This window comes from Tinamus guttatus, unplaced genomic scaffold (assembly GCF_059628265.1).
Source record: "Tinamus guttatus ecotype Peru unplaced genomic scaffold, ASM5962826v1 Tinamus_guttatus_pri_ptg000459l, whole genome shotgun sequence".
NCBI classification, from domain to species: domain Eukaryota; kingdom Metazoa; phylum Chordata; class Aves; order Tinamiformes; family Tinamidae; genus Tinamus; species Tinamus guttatus.
Genome location: NW_028288993.1, coordinates 5,934,573 through 5,951,553, shown reverse-complemented (window position 1 = coordinate 5,951,553; position 16,981 = coordinate 5,934,573). Strand labels below are relative to the sequence as shown.

The following is a 16,981-nucleotide window of genomic DNA, read 5'->3' as shown; positions in this document are numbered from 1 at the left end:
AACCCGGGCAGTAAAACCTGCTTACTTGAAAGCAATGAAACCTGGATTCCAGATCCTGCTCTGTGAAATACTTCCTTAAATCACACAAAAGGAAGTCAACAAAACAAAGTCAAGCACCACTACCAGTACAGCCTAATACCTGGATGGGAGCCTGGAGCCTCACAGGTAGGAAGGGAAGCTGAACCCTGGCCTCTTCCCAAGCACTAAATATCTGCTTGTAGCCACCTGGGCAAGGGAGGAAGAGGGATGTAGCTGCACGCCAGGCGCTCTCAGGATAGCAAGTCCTCACATTTTGACTCTTAACGAGGCGTAAAGATGAGACTTGTGCTGAGGATCTCCTGCTGTCAGGACTATGGTGGTGGGACCCATCACCATCAACTTAGACGCCTGCAGTAGTAGGCACAGGTTCATGGATGCCAGCGACACTTGATCGGTTGTCTTGCACATCGCTTTGACAACAATGCTGCTTGTTTTGGGAGAGCCCTGCAAACATCTTGGTCCTCATAACCCTTCATTCTGCTGCCAGCAGTTACCTGCACACCCAAGAGCTCTCTGCAAACCATGCGCCGAACAGCTGGGTGGCCTCTGCCCCTGTGACAATGTATGGATGTAATCTTAAGGCAAAGGCCTTAAGTTGGTTGAACATGCAGCAATGAGAGCAAGAAAGGTGCCTTCTGCTACACGTTTGCCGGGAGGAAGGCGATTCAGTTGCAGGAGTAGGCAGCCGAAATGCACAGCACACCTGCTCGGTTAAGGAGGGACCTACCTTAACCCACCTGCCCACTGCAATTTTATCTACTTAAATACAGTGATGGAAGAGATTGCAAGAGGAAAATCAGCATGTTCAAGATGCCAGTTGGGTATAGTTTCTTAAAACTCACCCCCTAATCCTAAAGACTTAGTTGCACTACTAAACCCAGAAATACAAGAGAATTGGGTTTGATGAACTGGATGACAGACCAAAGGAGACCTCCTTGTGCTGAGCTGCTACTCAATGGGAACAGAAACTGCCTTAACATAGCAGCTACGTTTGGGGTTCTTTTTGTTTAATTCACCAATGCAGTCCTTCATATTCTCATGTCATGTGTTTTAACAAGGTCCTGACTACTTCACCTTAAGCTGTCATTGAAATACTCATCTTCAGAAGAGATCACAGCCATTTCGTAACAGTTAGGAGCCTGGGTTAGGAGACACTCCACTGCTTGACACTTGATACTTTTAGGATCCCCATGGCAAAAAGGAAACATCAGCTCCAGTTAATGAGATGGGAGAAGCAAAGTAATCCAGCAGGTACCAGAAAGCCCAAGGTAGATTGAAGGGGTGAGATCAGCAGCTCTATGATGAATTCACACCTACACCTGGGATAGCGTTAGCTGAACCAGTAGTGCCACCCGGTCACTGCAGAAACAGCGAGAGGCTGCCTGCCAAGACCAAGAGGTCTTGCAAGAGCCTCCCCCAGCTCCGTAACACGACTACCTGGGCAAACACCTACACTAGCGTCATGAAGGAAGAGGGACAGTCCCCCTCTGTGAAACTCAGTAAAGGAACTGCAAACAACAGGCAAGTCTCTAGCACTTTAATATAAACCTGGATCAGCAGCTTGCCCTTAAAATGAGCTCCATCAGTAAAGACAACAGGATGGTTTTGCACAGAGCAGTGAGTCCCAGACTGTGCCCCATGCAGAGGGCTTCCCATGCACGTGTCCTGCTTGGGATGGTAAATCCCAGGGATGCCTCTCCTGCAGGGAGACCCTCCGCCCCCACTGAGCTAGAGAAACAAGCTCATTCCAACCAAAAGCCAGGAAAGGAAGTGTCTGGGTGCTGCAGTAACTATTCCCTTGGATTGAGAGGGGAAAAGCACACAGCAGGGACAAGCAGAAAGAATGTATCTATAGATATGTACATAATCAGTGCTGTAATTTTTGTATGTAGCAGTATTGTAAATAAGTGTATGTTTTTTATAAAATACATATTCTAAGAATCTATAAAGGCTATTTTTAGTAAAAACAATGATCTACTTCTTTTGTAAATAGTTCTGAGAATAAAACATTTATACGACACTGTCTCAGCTCTAAGTCACTGCTACTTCTGCAAGGCTGCAGAACAAGCTCACTGCTGAAACTGCCTTCTTAGTATTTGACAGCATCTTTAGTCCCTTGTGATCCCAAGAAATTCATCCACAGAGCTCTCGTGTTAAGAGGAGGGTTCTGAAAGAATGGCTGAAGCACTTATATCTGCTGGTGCACGGGGAAATGGAAAGGTGAGCTTGTAACTCTCCTCTACCATCCAACCATTTATATCTGTCACTGGCCAATATATGGATGAATATGGAGTGAAAAATCCAGAAAAAAGAAAAATTCTCATCTTCTTGCAGGGATAAGGAACAGAAGTAAAGTCACCAATTCCAGCCTGCTGACTCATTCTCCTTTAGAGCTACAATAGCAACTCAGAATAGGGGAGCACTTATTGTGTCTGGCCAATGTGCCCTCCTAGGAAAAAGGAAACCCCCTCCACATGGGGCAGGAGGGCTCATCCCTGGCTTGCCACCCTCCACCTTCAGATGCTGGGCAACAAACAGCCTGAGGAAGGATTTGGCAGCTTGTAATCTTTATTTTTAGTTTTTTTAAAATTATTTAAAAAGCATAATTATAAACTTTCATTACAGAAATAATCCTAGCAAACCAGTTAGACATTCCATTGCTCGACATTTAGGAAACTTCACATCACCACCACTAGAGACACAACCCTTCCCACCGGATGGTCAGTGGCAGGAGCAGGGAGATGAACTGCTCCCCTCCAGCCAGCTCTAAGAGAAAGGAAAAGCAAAAAATATCCCACTTCAAGCCAGGAAGCTGGACGCCTCCATTGGCAAAGTTCAAACTGTGGCCACAAAGCCCTGGCCTCAGAGGACCAACCTTTCCACATAAGAGGACACTCCAGGCTTGGGTGCACCATTTCCTCGTTTTATTGCATCCATTCCAGTAAATTCAGAGATTTTCCTTTACGCCTTCCTGACGTTACTGCTCCCTAGATCCGCACGCTGCTACCACAAGAGCCCCCAGTTATCGCTGGGCTCTTGATCCTGGAGGCAGTAACTGCCACGGGAAGGCTCCGAGCGAACTCCCTCCTTGCCCACGTCCACATCCCACATCACCAGCAAACGGGGTGGATGCCTGGGAGAACGGAGCTCTCATCTCTTGCTATTAGCAGTGCTCACACAGCGCTATCATCCCAGCTCATCTGGATTCTTGGGTTACCAATGAAAGATATGTGAAGAAAGAAACGGGTGAAGGCAGCTGGATCCATAATCCCAGCACCTGAACTGATTAAAAATGTGTTACACATTCATTGCTTGCATTTTCTTTTTCTAAGTCGTTGAAGTGATTGATCGTGACGTGATTGTTTGCTTAGGGCTTTTACCACACCCATAAGTATCTTTAAAAAAATAAACACACACACGCCAGCAAAATAAGTGACTAAAATTTAGCCTCTCCTGGGGAAGAAAGGGGGAGAAGTGGATTGATTCAAAGCTCAGACATCAGTGAAACACATCCTACCAAACTAAGGCCATCAGTTCCATAGGACTACACACTGGAACTGCATAGGTCCCACCTTGAAGGTCTTAAGGAAGCCATGCCTCCACAGCTTTTAGTCCTTTTAAGAATATTTATTTCAATTATTATAACAACTATGCAGGTGCTGAGCACGTACTTTTCAGCCCAGACAGTTGATATTTTAGATACACACAGACACTCCCCACCTCTAACCATGCCTAGTTGGACTGATGAATGAAGCCCTTGTTTTTTCCAGAAAGGACAAGGAGGGCTGTTGAGAAGACCAGAGTTTGTTCCCATACATGATCCTTCACCACCACATAACCCAAGCAAGCAAGCTTTCCATTTCCTTACATTAAACAGCAATCCTCCTTCCCAATAAGAGAATCCTGGGAATGATCCTGCAGCAGCCTTCACATCAAGACATCAATCCATAACAGCTGGGTTCACTATCATGCCTTATCTCTCTCTGAAACTTTTGCCACCAAAATTCACATTCAAATTCAGATCTCTTAATTGTGGACAGGGCAACTGGAATTTTTTTATTTTGGCAGAATCACATGTTTTGCTTGTTCCCAAGAGAAATGGACTCTCACTTAGAACCCTGGCAGGACCAGAGGTCAAGGGAGTTTGATTTTGGTTTTTAAAAAAAGAAGTTTAATACAAATAAATCCCACCTTCTGCAGATTGGCGTGATTTTCAGTATCTGGATACAAACCAAAGGAGCGCACAGGTACAGCTGGGCTGCAGCACAAGAAGGTGGAACCCAAGGAGCCAGCCACAAACCTGGATCATGGCAAACTGAAACTGAAGGTCCCAGCAGCAGCACCAGCTGCCAGCCCAGGGGCTGGTGATGTGAAATCCCAGGCTCCAGCAGCAGCACTGGCAACCCTGGTACCTAGAAAACAAAGCCCGAGCCCCAGCAAAAGCCTGGAGCTCAAAGGAAAGCCCCAGGAACACCAGTTGCCAGCCTGAAGCCCGGAAAAAAACAAAGCCCAAGGCCCCAGGAAGCGGTTGCTGCCAGCCTGGGGCCAACTTGAGTGAAGAATTTGGTACTATTTCTGTAAAAAGATGAATTTTGCAGTCCATGATTGGTTGACATTAAGAAGGTATAAGCCAAAAGCAACAACAGGGATGCAAGGCTGGTTAAAGCAATATACATTATGTACAAACTCTTGGGTTAATTAGTCCACTTGGTAGGCAACGTCCTTTCTTGTCTACAAGGCGCACTGGAATGAGCAGGGGAGGAGAGGGGGGCAAGATTCCATCCGATACCTTCTTGGCACTGAAGTGGTAAGGTGCCAGCGCCTCTTGATAGAAAACATGAAGAAAAAATAATCTTTAAATAACGGCACAAAACTGAGAAAGTCCTCCCAAAGCCTGCCCCAGTGGAACTGCCCGAGTCTAGTTGGAGGGGCTGATCTGTCTGAGAGCAGAGTCCCTGCTGCTGGGAAGAGGCATTAGCAGCACCGCTTCTTCCGTTTACTGTTCTTCGTTAGCTTCACCACATCGTTCTGTTGCTGCTGTTGCTGCTTCGCTAGGTTTTCTTTCTTTGCTCGCAGAACTAGCTCTGTAATGCAATTAAACATCTGCAAGAGAAACAAGCATGTTCAGACCATCCAGGAGCTCAGGCTTGTTGTTGCTGAACAGCAGCTGTTTTGGTATTTCAGCACCCTCCCAAACCCACTGAGTAAGCTGAAATGCAGTATCTTCAAGCAAAATAAATAAAAATAAATCAATAACCTCTGCCCCTCCCAAAAGGGGTAAATAAGAACAGGTGAGTTTGACAGCTGAAGTCAAGAATGAAGATTCATCTTCCTAGAAGCATCTCCCCATACATCAAGACTTCACTGAGAAAACACCTGATGAGTTAGAACTGTAAGGCCAATGAGAAGACAGTGAGATGCCCTTCATTTCTCTTCCCCACCCCTTCCAAACACAGCTGGGTGTCTCTTCTTGACATATTAACTATGCATTCGTAGTTTATACAAAGCATTTTATCTTTCTTCCTCAACAAGACTAAATCTGTTTTTACTTTTCCAAACTAAGATTCCCAGGCAGTTTTATGGGCACTGTGTTCTGCATATTGCATTACCTCTTCCACATTAACATTTTCTTTGGCGCTGGTCTCAAATAATTGAATCTCCATCTGCCCAGCAAACTTATACGCATCTTCCGTCTCTACCACTTTTCGTTCTGGGTCATCATTCTTATTCCCCACTAAAAAGGAAGGAGGAAAATAATAATAATAATAATAATAATCAGCACTGCACTGTGGTGGGACAGCCCCCTGAATCTGCTGCCCCAGCTCTGTGCCCAGGAACTTACCCAGTATCCGACAGACATCATCACAGTTCTGATTAATTTCATGCAACCACCGTTTCACATTCACAAAAGATTCTGCACTGGTTACATCGTAGACAACAATGACCCCGTGTGTTCCTCTGTAATACCTAGGGAGCAGGAGAAGACAGTGAGGGTTAATTCAAGCTACGTATCACCTGCTTAGCACTTCTTGCTTGCAGTTTTTACAAGTTCCTTTAAAAAAAAAAAAAAAAAAAAAAAAACACAATCCTTGAGTTAGAGGCAGTCAAGCACCTCCATTTTCTTTCCACTAGGAGTCATTGATTTATTTTACAACAGAGAGACCATATGTTATTGCTCTCAAGCTACAGAGTTCCCTGATCATTTAGCTCATAAAACTAGGTTCAAAGTTGAAAGATTTGTTTCAGCTGCTTCCTTGTTCAGGCTGTCAAACAAAACAGAAAAACAAAAGTGAAGATGAACACAGGCTTGTAGCTCCATGAACAAAACAGCAGTACCTGCAGTGTGCCCCTGGAGCCAGGCTTAGTAAATAGATACTGCCAGAAATATCTTTTAACCCTTTGAGTTAAAGTGAACAAAGTGTATTCCATGCTCAGGACATCCTTCAGCTGCAAACAGGGTGCTGGAGAAAGTATCTTAGGAAAAACACCACTATGTTTACATCGTTCTTCTGCTTTGCATTTCCAGTTTTTAAGCTTTTGCTGTCTAAAAAAGAGATACTAGAGAAACTCTTATTTAACTCAGTGCAACTGTTCCTGCACTAAGACTTTTAGCTTACTAAGCAGCAGAAGAGAGGCAGCATTTTCTTACAAGAAGTCGGAGACATGTTGGCTGTATCAAGCTCTGCAGTAATTTTGTTACCTATGAAAGATTACTTGCAGACAAAAAATTGAGCAGATCTGCAGACACACTCAACCTCCAGGCATAGCTCCCTTTGGAGCTCACAAAAATTTCTGTCTTGTTGAAGGACTGTGTTCTGATGGCACCTTCCTACTCAACAGATTGACTCCATATGTGCATTTAATGAATTCTGCTACCTTTAGCAATTAAAAATAAGCTTCACTCTGGTTTACTCCCATTAGCCTTGGGCAACTGGCATCTTTAAGAGATGATCAGCAATCCTGATGCACAAAAGAAACCAAAGCTGCAGTGTTACCACCTGCATGAACCGATTAAAGGAAGGCCGTGTGTGCACCACAAGCATTCTGCATCACATGAGGTTAAAGAGCTCCAGCTTTTCAGTTTTCAACTACATTCCATGGGCTACCCAGGCATTTTCTTTACTACAAATTAGGCAGCTTTGCCAATCAAGTCATTGAAGCAGTTGCTGTATCTCAAGTGCCTTCATTCTTTTCCTTTTGCTTTCTCTTTCTTACAACCAGCATCAGTTTGAGGAATGTTAAGATACAACTGAGGAATTCTCCTTAAACTATCATAACATTATTAGAGCTCGATTTCATACCGTAAGCTCCTCTTGCTGCACTCTCCCTTGCGGTGCATTTTAGAAGGGGTTTCTATGACAACCTCTGCTTGCTCTGGTAGCAGAATCACTTTGCAGTGACAGTCACTGGTTATCTGGGATTCTAGATGTGCTCCACAGAAGCAGATCCCACTTCGGCTGCTCACCTGGGTCCTTCCAGGTCTCACCTCCCCAAAGCAGCTGCTCCCATCCTTCTATACTGTGTTTTGCCAGCTATTTGTGCTGTACATCTATTTGGCAAGAATTGAGATGAAAAAAAATGTTTATTCTCAGACCATTAGAACTCTGCACTTTCAAATTTTATAATCTGTTCTCTATTGGTTCCTTTAAAAGCTTTGAAATTTGCTATAGGACTCCAAGGGTTCTAGTTACAGGCTCTACTACTTCACAACTTGGGTCCTTTTGAGGGAAGGCATTACACAGCACAAGTCCAACATTCTGCAAAAACAACCCATCCTCTCCTGACACTGCTGTGTACCGTACCCATCGCTTTGGATTAATAGTTGTACTTGACAGCATCAGGACAGGAAATATGTCAAATCCTACCGACACAGCAGATCTCACTCACTGTGAGCAATAAACTGCTCATCTTCAAACTCTCCCGTAGCTCTGCCTAAAAAACCCCATCTCCTTCAGCAAGCCTCAGGCTGACCCACCGCTTCCTCCTCAGCACCAGCATGACACGTGTCAGGACAAGGTCTGGCCTTCAAGGGCAGAGCCAGGGCCCCCCAAACACCCCGACACAGCCGAGCTCCTTCTGCTGCACCAGAGGGGCAGCACTGGCCTCATGGTCACCAGCCCAGAGGCCCTGCTGGAGCGTCCTGCAGCACCAACCTGCCCACACAGCCAGGTCTTCTTCTGGGGGAAGCACACGATGTCGGGGAGTAGAATAACACAGAGATCCACACAGAGATCCCCCTCCCCACAGAATTAGTTGGCACAAACTCATCGTGTGCAGCTGCACATGAGGGCTGTGGACCGGCCCATGCAGCACAGACCACCACGGCAGTCAAAACTCTGCAGGAGCTGCTGCCACAAAGCACTAAGGTTGGCAGAAATACCTTGCTTTGGGCAAGACGGGATCCCTGCAGAGTCAGGGGTAGCTCCCAGCACACACTGCTTCTATTTTGGGAAGAGAAAATTGTCTGGCACATCAATCTAGAAAGGTTGCCAGCCCCTCAGCTACAATAAAATGCCATTTCCCCATTGCCTGGCATCACCTGTTAGCAGCCTGGAGATAAGACTATTAACTACCTCTTGCTCTCTGATCTTAAGCCCCATAATACACCCATTTTCCTCAAAAAGCTCACCTTGCTATTTTCTATCATTTTCTAGATACAACCTTGTGTCCTAGGTAAGATTTTAGGCCTGGCAGATGCAGCAAAGATTCTCCAACTGCAGGACAGTCCTAGAAAACAAAAATCTGATTTATCCTACCTCATACTTGCAATTTCAGAATGAAGTAGTGCAGAACTGCCTTTGGAAGAAGCTGTAGGCTTTGACGGGTAGAGAACAGATGGGACTCTGGCATTCAAGGAGCAGCAGGTTTTAAGTTTTGTGCTTTTGGCAATTAAGAGGCAATTGAGCCTTTGATACAAGAGAAAATGTCCCATCTACACTTTAGGAAAGAGACATGGAGACCATGTAAGTAAAAGCAAAGGAGAAAGTTCTCATTCTTAGCGTTCCATTCAAGGGATGAGTGACTGATGCTGGTTGTCCACTATATGGACAACGATGTGTGTGCTCTACAAACCCCAGGAGTCAGCGCTACCCTCAGGAATAAACATGTTAATGAAATACCGGAGAAGAGAGAAGAGGTTATAGAATAGTCATTAATGGAATGCACGAGGAAGTGTCCCACTGAGATTAAAGATGTTTATCAAACCTGAGCTTTTTCTAAATGTATATGCTCTTGGACATGTGGTAGTAGACAACTATCTTTACTATGGCTGGAAATGTTACATAGCTCTAAAGACTTCACGTGTGGAATTTTAGCATATCTATTGTGACAGATTAGTTGACTAATCTTTTGACCATCATAGCTAACATAGTAATTTACTATATTAAAAAAAAATCCTCTTGAGGATACCGTTTCCATACAAATGTATGGCAGAAAGTCTTACTATTATCATTTACCCTGAGCTAACACCTGAAAACTATTTTTAAACTTATATCCTAAAACTATAGCCCAGAATACAGCCCTGTGTACAAGACCAGATTAGAGCCAGAACTGGCTTCTCATGCTTCTTAAGTATTTCCATTAATGCAGCTGAGCCCTGGCATGCTACATCGTGAATTTAAGCAAAACTTTAAGAGTTGGGATGATGTTCCATGCCAGCCAGGCTGGAGACAGCACTGGCCTCTTCTCGCCATGCACCAGCCATCCTAATTTCCATCATTTCTAGATTTAAAAGACAGCAGAAACAGCTGCCACTTCTGTTTCAAGTGCTGATGTTGCTTAGTTTTCCCGAGTTTCTGCAGAGTTTGCCTCATCAACTTCATCACTGCTCAACAGCTTTTTGATTATTCCACCTTCAGCTTCTGTAGCTGTAGCCAAGTTAAATATATATATATATATCAAGATACTATAACCTTCTAATTTTCCCAATTTTCTACTATTAAATTTCTACCACTTCAGTCTTTCATAAACCCAGGTCTACACAGTAGCAATTCTAACCAGTTATTACTAAATGGGTTCTAACTTCAGACTTGTTTGCCAAGCTTGGCTTGGCCTCAACCCACACACTACCTTTAACTGTAAAGGGACTTCCTGGCCTACAGTAACACTCAGGGAACACCTTTTTAAATATTCTTCACCTCAATCTAAACAGTCATTACCTGGCTCTACATCACCTGATTGACAGGGCATTGCCACTCTGCCCATGATCCAGTCAGCCAAGTCCTCCTTTTCCAAGTATAACAGGGCAATTCAATTTGCCACTACTCAGTTTAAGCAAATCTATTTACTACTAAAAAGAGATGATAAAATCCCTTACAAAGCTAGAATCTTTTTATCAGTTATTTATACGGATGCTGTATCTAGGTCCAGAGTGACTTGGGGAGAACAGCAAGGAATGTCAGTCACAACTAGCCCACCAAGCAGCAAGAGGAGTCATCCCTACAGCTTAACTTGAGCTTCAAAAGCATTTCCCCTCAACACTTTGATGCACCTGAACACAGGTAACTTCTCTGCTTCATGTTGCATAAAATTCCAATCTTTCTTCCCTGGTCCTGGAGAATTTCTGTAGCTACTTTACCAGTTTTAAGGCAGAAAAAATCTGGGACCCTATACTCCCAAAGAGCAAAACTTACATTCACCTTTAAGCTGTGTAAGAGAAAGCATTAGCAAAGTGCTAACTCCACATAACACCAAGCACTTTCCGTTTCTCCATGGTAAGTGAAAACAAAATCAAGGAAAAGATTTCCACAAAACCCTATGCAAAACCCAACCCTGCTCCCAAATGAAGCCTCCTTCCCCGCTGTTCCCCATCCAGCGCTGGACACCGTGGCTTTCTAATCTAGCTGGCATCAGCTTCTCAGCCCCATGAAGCAACGCTCATTAACAGCTCTCAGTTGTGTCCGGGAATCCGAAAACAGGAAGGCCGTTTGCTGACTCAGCACTAATTCGGGCCCTCTGCGAGCAGCCTATAAGCACAGCTGACACGAGCTGCAGCAGTGCTTTGCTTTGCTGCTTCCCCCTCTCCGCTTCCTGCGGCACTGAAACAAGAAGTGATGTCATGCACAGGAACCCTACGAGAGGCAACCGAGCTTTTTCAAGCTAAACACTTAAGGAACAATGGGAGAAATCCAGTAATATCCGTATAGAAGCGCAGAGGAAAGGGGTGGTGCACACGTCAGGTTCAGTTCTCACATTTCTAGCTGTTTAGAACTACCACAGGAGCAACCAATCTTACTAGTTTTTTAAAGTCTAAGTTAACTGATGCATCAGCTGAAGACAGCACTGTTCTCTTCACAGAAGCTGGGTGAGCAGTTGGTCATGACCATTGAAACACCTATTGGGGATTTGTTGTTCATTTTTGTTAAATACCAGGAGACAAGGACTCTATTACCAAGACTACTACTTCTTCCTCTTCCCCTAGTGCTGCAATGAGCAGCCCCACGTTTACTGCAATTACTTTGCAGGCACATTTTATTCTTGGCTCCCATGGCTGCAGCTCTGGGTGTGGTTTCTTTGGGAAGAGGAAAAGCTGCACATATGCTGCTCAGAAGGACAATGAACATGAAGCTGAACTCAAAACGAGGAAAAGGTTAACTTCATGTGGGTGTTTGCTTCAACAAAACCCCCACCAAGGTAGCCTTTAGAAGGCATTTGTCCTAAGGGAACGTTAAGTTGTGGATAGCCAACTTTAGGACCTCAAAGCTACTCAGAGCCTGCACTTTGCACTTCTGTAATACATTCAATCTCAAGATGATCTTCTGCAACAGGCTTTAGAGTTAGGTTTACTAATACATGAAAAGTTATTAATTAATTCGAGTTCTACAGTTTGGAAACTAGAAGCAGAAGAATAAGGCCAAGCCAACATGGAAATTTACAGAAGAGTCAGGAATCTAAAATCCCAGTTTCACAACTGAACCATGATATTATCACTCCCACCTACTCTAAAAAAAGCTGAGAAGACCAGCTACACAGACAACACAGTTACCATTAGCTGATCAACAGCCAGGTTAAAATATCTTCAGCATAGTTTCAGACTACAAGAGGTCTAAATTTCACATTTCCATATGTGAAATTACACATCAGAAAGCCCCATTACACTCACGTTGATGTGATGGTCCGGAAGCGCTCTTGTCCAGCTGTGTCCCAGATCTGTAGCTTCACTTTCTCTCCATTAATTTCAACTGTCCGAATTTTAAAATCAACTCCAATTGTGGTAATGTAGCTACCTGATAGAAAAGAGAATAAGTGAGAACCTAAGTCTTGTTTATTTTGCATGTCTCAAAGCAGCACACTTCTAAACTTGCATTGGCAATAGCCCTCTCTGGAGATGAGAGAAGGTTCCTCCTATCCATTCATCTTTTAAAGTGCCCTTTGAGATCAGCGATCTGCATAATTTTACCTGCAGCTAACAGCTTTTCCCCTCACTCCTCCCAAGCCACTTCTTCCCTCCCACACTAGAAATAAATAAAATTCAGTATCACAAATCCCCAATCATAATCTACCACATCGGTTGTCAAAAATAAGCATCCAAACATCTTAAGAAATGGGCAATAACTAATGAGGGGGCTCACTTGTTAAAAAGAAAAAAAAGACAGTTTTGTCTCATGCTAATGCAACCACGTATTTTGAATGTAGTCTATTCAAAGAGAATCCCTCTTAATAGATCAGTTACAATACAAACGTGAATGATTTAACTACAATATTCAGTCTAAATCTCAAGGGACAGATGGGAAGTCTGTGCAGAGCACAGTACAAGCTCAAAAACCTCAGCTATTTCTAGAACCACATCAGTACTTAAGTATCAGTGCTTTCAGTTACAAGTGAAGATCAAACAGGATGCTTCTTTAGTCTTGTGCTATGAGAAGCAGAGGTAAAAAGATAACACATCCCCAGTAGAGCTATCAGGGCAAAAGCAACCCAACTGCTCCTTGCCTATTCCAACAGCACTGGTGCAGCCCTCAACTGTTTCATTTAAGTAAACTAAATACTCACCTGAGAACGTATTATCTGCAAAGCGCAACAGCAAACTGCTCTTGCCCACACCTGTGATGAGACAGCAAGATACTTGAATACAGTCACATCTTGCATACCAGGTAACATGACAGTATTTTTCACATTCATGGAATTCTGCAACTTGAGCTAAAAATCTTTTCTCGGTCTGTAATTTAGTACCATCCACCTTGCTCAAATGCTCAAGGGGACTATCAAAATGAATATCCAAGGGCCACACTGCTGTTAATCCAAGGCTTGCTATGTTTCTCGATGCAGTACTGTATTTTTGTTTGTTGCCATCCCCTTTCTTCAAGCCCCCAGCAAGCTTTCAACCTGCAATTTTCAAGCTATGGTTTGCAACCCATTTCAAGAGGTCATCAAAAGTAATGACAAGAAGCAAGTTGATGATCAGTAGCCTTATATTGGCAACAGAAAGAACCAAAAACAAGTACGCCCTGCTAATCAGAGTGCTCAGAACACTGTTCTGAACGTCTGTATTGAATTCAATGTGCTTAACACCACTGCCTACCTCCCATTCATTTATGCAGTGCTGAACAGCAATGGAATTTGGACAACTTAGTTGATCAGACTAGGGTTTGGTACTATAAAGCTCATGTTAACATTGACACAGTTTAACAGAAGCCTAAGCCAAACAGTAGCGTTGGGAGCCACTGTTCTACACAGTCATCGCAGATTGGCTAATTCTACATTTGGAAGGCACTTTCTGAGGTTGGACCTTTCACCAACACGTTCCATGAAACATTTTTAAGCGCTTGGAGAAGCACTTCATCCAGATTTTTCTTAGATGATTGTTTGCACACTGATAACACCCTGTTCATGGGAGCATTTTTTCCACATTGCTTCGAACAAGAATAAGAAACTCATTCCTGCACACCCGGGCAGGGGGAAGAGGATCAAAATGCCCCTGTGTTTTCATCTCTACATAACATCTATTGCCCCTTTCTTCTCCCTTCCCCCTAAGAAGCACTGTTATGACACAAAGAAGAAATTTAAGCTCATTAGTGTGATTATCTACCACATATTTTCAGGTAGGAGTTATTTAAGCTAAGTATTTTGATGTTTCACAGTTTACTTTTTTCCCCCCTAATAAAATGACTGTGCTAAACATATGCAACAACTGTACAGAGTTTCCACAGTTGACAAACACTGGAATTTGAAGACAGCAGCCAGTACGAAAAAACTAAAACCCTGCATGATTCCAGCAATCCAGATCTCACATGCAATAAGTTCAAATCACCACTGACCTTAACAGCCTCTCTCATTGATTCTTACAATCTATTTTTAAATGTTATTAACAGTAAAGGCACAGCGTGCACATCCTGTGTACCTCTGAGCTCAGAAGATAGCAGAGCAGTTCCCAAACTTTAGCAGAGGATCAGTAATCCAGCAAGACCTACTCTTAACCCAGGCAAGAGAACTCTCTGTGGGAAAAGTTGGGTTTGAGGAAGACGGGTTTCAGCAAGCACGATGCTTTTTGAGCAAAAAAACCTTGACCTCCAGCTTCATTAAAAGTTTTTAAAGGTTTGAACCCACAGGCCTGTCAGAGCATGCTTAAAAGAGAGAGATTCAGCCCTCACAGCAGTACTGCAGAATGCCATAGGCTGCACATGACTGCTGCTTTGTCAGACTGTCCACTGCTGCATAGACACAATTGTGCCCAGAGCTGCTCCGAGACGACTTCTGAAGAAGACAAACCTCCTGAACTCAGGAAATCCTACAGGCTCCAGATGACAAATCTTGCTGAACACCCCTTGCGCCTCTGACTGACACCGTTCTTGTGCAGAGAAACCACACGCTTCATGACCCCCCACCTCCTACACACAGTTATTTGGAGATACGAAAAGAGAAGACTAGCAGGGCTTCTTTGCTCTTGGAAGACAGCAAGGCCCAAAAGATCTACTGACTTTGCCATATCACTATTACAAGTAAGCTTCTGCGCTGTAAGACTTTCTAAAACAAACCTCTATCTCACTGAATGATAGCATGAATTAAGACAGGCACATGCAAAGCAAACAATCTGTATTATTTTTAAATATTCAGTACAACTGAGATCACCATCAACTTTTCAGCATGCCCTGCCCCAAAACACACAAACCTACTATCCTCTTGAAGATGAAACCTGTGTATGGGGGAAAAATGAATGAAACATAACAACCTATCCAACATCAGTCCACTAATGATTGCAAGGCTTTTCAAAACATCAATCAACAGGCAAGCAAACTGTTGTGGAAATGAGGACAAAGCCTTTCTGTTGAGGTAAAGGCTCAAAGAGAGAAAAATCAATACTCCAACTAGACAGTGAGATTTAAATACAATAACAGAGAACCACAGTCAACCACCACATTATTTCCCCTCTTCACACACCAGACACACCATAGGAATTTGGATTCAGTTAAGAAGGTTCAGCTAAGAAATTTCTCTAAATTGTGAAGAGGGAAAGTTTTCTCATCCTGTTTATCTTGCCTGAAGAGTTTTGAAGCTCATCAGTAAGCAACAGACTTACTGCTTTACTCAGAACGTACTACTCTGTTTTAATAACCCACAGACCAGCCCTGCAAAGCGCTCAGGGTTTAAAATGATTTCTTTGCCGTTATCCCTGGTCCTGTCTCAAACACAGGCTCTCTGAAAAATGGTTCTTTCCTTCTTGCAGACACAGCGTGGCACAGAAGGAAATATTTTCATAGGCAGCCAAGTCCCCAGAGGTGACACCTCCCCAGAGCGCGTTTGCTCCTCGCTGCGTGTCGGGGCCTGCCGCGCCAGGACCACACCTCTCCAGGGGAGGGTGGATGCCGTGGACTCCGGCTCATGGAAATCCAGCCCCAGAGAGCTGCAGTGCAGGGCTAGGCAGAGGGCAGGCATCGCCCCGGCCCGCTGGGTGCCCACACCAAAGCGCCGGACGCTTACGCTGCCCCTCCAGAAGCTTCTGAGGCTGCTGCAGAGGCATCTCCGGTCCATTTCTGACATCTAGAACGACTCCTTATCCACAATTCTTATAAGCATGCGCACACTTTACTATAACTAGAAGCCATCAGCTTTGCAATGACAAAAAAATGCCCCAACAACAACAAAGAACTCTGGAATAGGGATTTTAGGCTGATGCTGAGAGTCTTAAGGACCGTTTCTGCTAATATGGTACCAACACACAGTAATTACCACCCGGAAACCGCGGTCCCCAAGGCTGGGGCTGGGGCAGCCCTTCCTCACCTGCCCGTAGGGGCCGGTAACGTTAACGAGGGGGGAATCCCTCCCTCTGCGCCTCCAAACCGCGGGGCGCGCAGAGGCGGATCCCGCCGGGAACGCCGGTATCGGGACCCTCGGCGATACGCGACCAACCTTTTATTTATTGTTTCCTCCCTTTTTTTCTCTCCTCCAGCCCCTGCACCATGGCCCAACCGCCCGCCAGGACGCGGCGTCGCGAGGGCGGCTCCTTCACCCGCCACCGGGCCGTGCAGACGAGGCGCTGCCTCCGCGCCCGCGCCGGGCCCGCCGCCCCTGCCCGCGGCCTAGCCCTCCCTTGGCCCCCGCCCTCACCGCTGTCGCCGATGATGAGCAGCTTGAAGAGGTGATCGTAGTCCCGGGCCATGGCCGGTGCGCGGCGGCGGCCCCGGGCGGCGCGGGCGCGAGGGGGGCGGGGGGCGGCGGCGGCTCCGGGGCCGGATCCACTTCCCGAACAAACAGCCGGAACTGACAGCGCCGCTGCCGCGCATGCGCCCCGCCGCGGGAGGCCGCCCGCGCCGCGCCCGCGCATGCGCGCCGCCCCGCGCCGCGCACACCGGCAACGCCCGCCGCCGCCCCCGCCGCCCGCTTTATGCGCCTGCGCGCCGCGCGCCGCCCCCGCCCGCTCCGGCCGGCGCGCATGCGCACGGGATGGCCGCCGTGCCGGCGCTGAGGGGCGGTGCTGAGGAGAACGGGGAGCGCGACTGCGCCCCGG

At 45.5% G+C, this 16,981-nt stretch overlaps 1 protein-coding gene across 1 annotated transcript; it reads right to left on the bottom strand.

The window, feature by feature from the left end:
* Positions 1 to 4,426: 4,426 nt before the first annotated feature.
* On the bottom strand, positions 4,427 to 16,726 carry RAB35 (RAB35, member RAS oncogene family). The gene is made up of 6 exons (XM_088532403.1): positions 16,582 to 16,726; positions 13,030 to 13,080; positions 12,140 to 12,263; positions 5,882 to 6,006; positions 5,649 to 5,773; positions 4,427 to 5,142 (listed from the first exon to the last, which is right to left on the bottom strand). The coding sequence occupies exons 1-6, from the start codon at positions 16,631 to 16,633 to the stop codon at positions 5,014 to 5,016; spliced, it is 606 nt and encodes a 201-aa protein (XP_088388529.1). The 5' UTR covers positions 16,634 to 16,726; the 3' UTR covers positions 4,427 to 5,013.
* Between the last annotated feature and the right edge of the window lie 255 nt (positions 16,727 to 16,981).

Excerpts from the sequence above, each read along its gene's own strand:
- RAB35 (XM_088532403.1), bottom strand. The coding sequence starts at position 16,633 with ATGGCCCGGGACTACGATCACCTCTTCAAGCTGCTCATCATCGGCGAC. Across the intron at positions 13,081-16,581 it reads GCTCATCATCGGCGACAGCG|GTGTGGGCAAGAGCAGTTTG; the intron begins GTGAGGGCGGGG and ends GTCTCATCACAG. Across the intron at positions 12,264-13,029 it reads TGCAGATAATACGTTCTCAG|GTAGCTACATTACCACAATT; the intron begins GTGAGTATTTAG and ends CTTTTCTATCAG.